Below are 6,470 nucleotides of genomic sequence, written 5' to 3' on the forward strand. Positions count from 1 at the left end.
CAAAGCTGCTTCTTATATATGGGAAGCAGACCACATACCCAAAGCAGCTACTCAGCTGCTTGTGGTAGATCCCACCATGGAGTTGATTTCCAGTCTCATCGTGGGGAATAACTACCAGCTGCTGTTCAGCCACTCAACCAGGCCCAGCCAAGTTGACATACAACTTTGACTACCATACATGTATATACATATATATGTATATATACATATACATGTATGTGTGTGTGTGCTTACATATATATATTTGTTTCTCTAGAGAACCGAGCCTAAGAAGCATGCTGTGCTAAATGTTTTTACATGCTGTAAAAAAAAAAAAAAAATTAGCATAGAACATTTAATAAAATACTTCATGACAGAGGGTGCAGTTGGCAAACAAGCATAGAATGTGCACATTATTTGAGCAAAATTATTGTACCTCAAAAAATTGGCCATTGTTGAACACCATCTAGAGCACAGTTCTACTCTCACACACCATGAGTTGGGAGTTATTTGTTGACAACTGGTTTTTGTTGTCTGGTAGACACTTGTAGGTGCTAGGTACTGGATGAACAGTAGTAAACAAAACATATAAAAATCCCTGCTCTTTGTGGAGAAACATATGTCTCATCAATAAAAATGTTCTAGATGAATAAATAGTTCCTTGATTATGAATATATGTTTCTGCTTTTAGCACTACTTTATCACACATGAACTGTCTAAAGTATTGTACATAGCTTGGAAAATACAAGTACATGTGAAGAAACTTGTTTCTTTACATAGCAAATTAGGCTCTGTTTTATAATAATAATTTCTACAAATTTGTTTGGTGACATTGGTTACATTTTCACAGTGTATCAATTTTCTCATCATGTCCATTCTGGTTGTTGCATTTCCAGTAATATAATTTCCCTCCCCTCTTCCTTGTCTTCTTGTCTTTGCTTTTGATAATATATTGACCATTTGTTCTCATATATATGATTTTTCAAAGGAGCACAATACTCACAGATGATATTGTTTATTTTACGAGCCAATCTTATTTAGCTGAAAGATGACCTCATGTAATAGCTTTGGTTCAGGGTTTAAGAAGTATGTCACGGTGATAGTCTCAAGGAGTCCTGCAGTCTCCAAACTATGAATTCTTAAGATTAAATTAAACTCTGGTCAAAAAGTAATGCATTTAGGCTTAATCTGGCCACAATTTGGGGGTTTTATGGATTGAAAGGGCAGGATACATGCTGGGAGAAAAAAAAAATGCATTAAGAGCTGTGTATAAATTTTGACTCCCAATAGGAACTTGAGGTACTTCTTTATTTTGCCACATGGAAAATGTCTGCTTCAGTAACTTTTTGAAATCTATGACATAAGTAGATTTCTCCTTTAGATGCGAATTTAAAAAAAAAAAGTATTCCATACTTAATCTTGCTCTCAATATCCTTTTTTCTTTTACAGATCTGTGGACATATTAGAACTGACAGAGCAGGAAGAATTGCTGAAGTTCCACTATCACACTCTCCGCCTCTACTCAGCAGTCTGTGCTCTGGGGAACCACAGGGTGGCTCACGCCCTGTGCAGCCATGTGGATGAGCCTCAGCTCCTCTATGCTATTGAGAACAAGTATATGCCAGGCTTGCTACGCACTGGCTACTATGATCTGCTGATCGATATCCACCTTAGCTCCTATGCCACTGCCAGGCTTATGATGAACAATGAATTCATCGTTCCCATGACAGAAGAGACCAAGAGTATTACCCTCTTCCCTGATGAGAACAAAAAGCATGGGCTCCCTGGGATAGGTCTCAGTACTTCCCTCAGGCCACGAATGCAATTTTCTTCCCCCAGTTTTGTGAGCATTAATAATGAATGCTACCAGTATAGTCCAGGGTTTCCCCTAGATATCCTAAAGGCCAAAACCATCCAGATGCTGACAGAAGCAGTGAAAGAGAGCAATCTTCATGCCCGGGACCCAGTTGGGGGAACCACTGAATTTCTCTTTGTACCCCTCATCAAGCTTTTCTATACTCTGCTCATCATGGGCATCTTCCACAATGAGGACTTGAAGCATATTCTGCAGTTGATTGAGCCCAGCGTGTTTAAGGAAGCGGGCACGCCAGAAGAGGAGAGTATAGTGTTGGAAAAGGAGCTCGGCATGGAAGAGTCAAAGCTGGAAGGAGCTGGTGATGAAGAAGCCAAAGGGGGTAAGAGGCCAAAGGAAGGTCTACTCCAAATGAAACTGCCAGAGCCAGTTAAATTGCAGGTAATCCGGAAAAAGATATTACTGAATTTCAGAATCACTAGGTACTAAGTTATGAAATATTGACTTTGACTCTTTCTGTGTGTGTGTGTTTGTGTTCCTATATAATGGTAGTTCTTCATAAAAATAATTTCCTATTGTTCTTTGAGAAATTCCAGTCTGATTTGCTTGCATTTAGAATAGAATTAATGAATTTTTAAATTGCATCAGTTGACAATAGATGAAAAATGCTAAATTTAGTATTTGTGTCATATTATTTTTCTTGGTCAAATATATTTGTCAAAGAAATCCACGTGTGTAGCAGGTGTCTGTTTGTTTATGAGTCTCTGTGTGCATGTGTGTGTGCCTGAAAAGAGCAGAGGAGGTGGGCTTTTGTCCCATCAGGTGTTGTTCTATCTCATATTCATTAGCAGTTTCCTTGTATCTTTCTGCAGATATATTTCACTTATAATATCAATTATTTTGGAATGTGTGAAGAAGGCATGCTGTTGTAATGTTGTTATTTACCATTGAGTTGATTCCAATTCATGGTATCCCCATGTGTTACAGAGTAGAACTGCTTCATAGGGTCTTCTTGGCTATAATCCTATAATCTTATTGGAAGCAGATCAGCAGGCCTTCCTTCCATGGCACCACTGCACGGGTTTGAAGCACCAATCTTTTAGTTAGCAGTTGAGTGTAAACTGTTTGCACCATCCATTAAATAACAATTTTCTAACCCGACCTCCACTCCCACCAAACTGTGGTTAGAATACTCATACAGCAATATGCATGCCCATTCTCAAATAACAATTTTACTTCCTGCAAGTATGTTTCTAAGACATCAAAGATAAATTAGAGGTCTTGTTGTAACATCTTTTTCATTCACTGGAGACAATTTGATAATTGCACCATTGACATGATTTTAACTCTTCATTCCTTCAGTCCACAGTGGTTGAGGCCTTATTCTGTGCCAGGCCATTGATGCTGGGTGAAGGAAACAGAAGAGGCTTATAGTTTCTGGGAGAAATATATACTTATTTCTGTATTTTACTTAATATATCTTATTGATAATGACATTAAATGCTCTGAAGAAAAAAAAATGAATGGATTACTCGAAGAAGAAAATTTAAAATTAGATCACCCTGAGAAAGGTCAGGGAAGACTCCTCTGAATTGGTGAATTTTGAGGTGAAATTGGATGGATTCATGAGTTGGAGTTCAGTAGGTCAAGTGGAGAGAAGGGAAGTTCCCAGAGCTTTTCTCATAGACAGATATCATGGCAAATGGTACTGAGGCAGGAGAAGTTCAGTGTGGTTGCAGATTAATGAGCTAGAGAGTGAGGGAGAGAGAATACTGGTGAGTTAAGCAAGGGTAGTTCTGAAACCAGCCAGGTGGTGGGTTTTCAATTTGATTCTAAGTGCAACTAAAACCATTGAGGGGTTTTATTCTAAGAAGTTCTGTCTATCTGCTATGAGAAAAATAGATGAGAGGGGAAAGAGAATGGATGCAGTGTCCGTTTTGTCATGAGGCTGTTGCACTGGCCCAGTTCCAAGGGGACAGCATTTTACACTGGAATGGGGGCAAAAACAATGGAGAAAGGTAGGTGGACTCAAGGGCATTTTCAGAGACAGTGTTGACATAAATTGTTTACATTGTAAGTGGTGACATATAGGTTTTTAAAAGATCTATTTGGCACTACCATGCGTTTACATCATGGTATTTAAATGTTTTTCTATTCTTGAGCAGACAATTTTCTGATGGCATGTTTCTCTTAATGTATTGTGTCAATTATAAAACTTTTAGCTGCCAGTAAGATAATACCGGTTAATAAATAGTAGTAAAAGTATTAAATTAACTTACATAAGCAGTCTAGAGGTAGATTGTTATGGAATTGATACAGTACGTCAATTGTGTCCTCAGAAATCCAGCTCTCAATGTCTTTCTGCTCTGTGATCATTTGCATGTGATTTGCATCCTTATTCTTTTCTCTAGTCACGCCATTACCCAATTATACTCATTTTGAAAAAGAATATCCTATTCTGTTATTGATGATGGAAAATTTTTCCCAGAAGACCCATGGCAAATTTCTCCATATATATCTCATTTGCCATAGCATTTATAGCTGCAATGGAAGCTAGTAAAGTGTCTACCAAATGGAAATATTTGCCATGTTTGGCTTAGACAAATTATGTTTTATCTCCTGTAACTGAGAACATTGTTGTCTACACAAAATCAAGATTCTGTTTGTAATGGAAAGAAGTAGGCAACTAAGCACATCTGCCACAAATTATTGTTTGAAATATATTAACTATTCAAGGATTCAGAAATCAAATTTGGTGCCTTTTTAATCTTCTTAGATGTGCCTGTTGCTTCAGTACCTCTGTGATTGCCAAGTCCGGCACCGGATAGAAGCCATTGTCGCCTTTTCAGATGACTTTGTAGCTAAGCTTCAAGACAATCAACGCTTCAGATATAATGAAGTTATGCAAGCCTTAAACATGTCAGCCGCACTCACAGCGAGGAAAACCAAGGAATTTAGATCACCACCTCAGGAGCAGGTACAAGAATAAAATGAAAATTCTTCCTTTTAGCTATGGTCTTTATTTCATTCAAGATTCATGTATTACAAAAATTATATCACATGTAGCATGTATTTTCCTGTTCTGCCTAAACTGTTGTTGTTATTTGCTGTCAAGTCGGACCCAATTCATAACGATCCCTCCTTGGGTTTCTGAGACAGTATCACAATGGAAGTAAATTGCCCAACCTTCAATTTAGTGGCTGGTGGGTTGGAACCACCAGCCTTCTGGTTAGTAATCAAGTGTGTTAGGCACTACGCTACCAGAGCTAGCCAAGTTGATTTAGTCACTATTCATAGTTTCATCAAAAAAATTCACTTGGCTAGTTTACCTGGAGGAAGATTTATTGAAAGATAATTGGTTATATTTCGGACCTTTTGGGTAGATTAATGTGCCAGTTCTGAAGTTCTGAAGATAGGAAAAAATATCCAACACAATATGGCGTCTTCTCTAGCAATCACAGCACTGCCACCAGTTTTAGAAACTCTTGGTTCCTGGGACTAGAGGCTAGATGCTTTCTATTTTCTCCTCAGAAGAACCATATGCTTCTGCTACCTGGCTTGCCAGAGATTGACCACCCTGTCTGTGGCTTTTCTTCCTGTTACTCACCTATAAATACAGGTCTCCCTAGAGTGCAGCAGAACCTATTTCACATGCCTGAAGCATAATATAAGCTACTCTGGGGATGTGAGTTTCCTGAATCACTAACACATTGCTGGTTTAAATATAAATAGTACAGGCACTCTGGAAAACAGTGGTATTTCTTAAAAAAAAAAGAAAGAAAGAAAGAAAGAAACTAAACATGCAACTACATATAACACAGCAATTGTACTCCTGGGCATTTATCACAGAAAAATGAAAACTAATGTCCACAGAAACTCTATACAAAAATGTCCATAGAAACTTTATTTGTAAAAGCAAAATATTTTCAATTGGTGAATGTTGAACAAGCTGTGATATTTCCATAGAATACAAAGCAATGAATTATCGATACATACAACCACCTGGATAATATCCAGAAAATTATGCTATGTGAAAGAAGCCAAACCCAAAAAGTGATTCCACTTTTATAAGATTCTTGAAATGAAAAAATTATGGAAAGAGAGAACAGACTAGTGGTTGTCAGGAGTTAAGGGGTATGTAAGAAAGAAGTGGATGTGGCTATAAATGGGATCCTGTTCGTGATGGAATTGTTTTAGGTTTGACTGTATCAATGTCAATATCCTTTCATATTGTTTTAAAGATGTATAAGATGTTACCAACAGGGAAATAGATAAACGGTATATCCCAAAAACCAAACCCAATGCTGTTCATTTGAATCCAAAAGGAAAATGGCCCTATCCAGTTTCCAAGGCTATAAATCTTCATGGAAGCAGATTGCCTTTTCTTTCTCCCATGGTGCGGCTGGTGGGTATGAACCACCAACCTTTCAGTTGTGAACCAAATGCTTTAACCTGCACCATCAGGGCTCCTTAAAGTGTATCTAGGACCTCTTTTATTTTTCACTATAACATGTTGTTGTTGTTGTTAAGTGCCGTCGAGTCGTTTCCGACTCATAGTGACCCCATGCACAGCAGAACGAAATACTGCCCGATCCCGCGCCAGCCCCACAATCCCTGCTATACTTGAGCCCATCATTGCAGCCACCATGTCAGTCCATCTCGTTGAAGGCCTCCCTCT

General features: G+C 38.2%; 1 protein-coding gene across 1 annotated transcript in view; it reads left to right on the plus strand.

Moving 5' to 3' along the window:
• The window catches only part of RYR2 (ryanodine receptor 2), a 1,099,979-nt gene that overhangs the window by 752,702 nt on the left and 340,807 nt on the right, over positions 1-6,470 (plus strand). Inside the window, exons 37-38 of the mRNA XM_007942720.1 lie at positions 1,429-2,233; positions 4,569-4,769. Coding sequence (XP_007940911.1) covers positions 1,429-2,233; positions 4,569-4,769 — 1,006 coding nt within the window. The remainder of the gene's footprint in view (positions 1-1,428; positions 2,234-4,568; positions 4,770-6,470) is intronic.

The sequence above is a fragment of the Orycteropus afer genome, unplaced genomic scaffold (assembly GCF_000298275.1).
Source record: "Orycteropus afer afer isolate SDZICR_OR568_19922 unplaced genomic scaffold, OryAfe1.0 scaffold00096, whole genome shotgun sequence".
NCBI classification, from domain to species: domain Eukaryota; kingdom Metazoa; phylum Chordata; class Mammalia; order Tubulidentata; family Orycteropodidae; genus Orycteropus; species Orycteropus afer.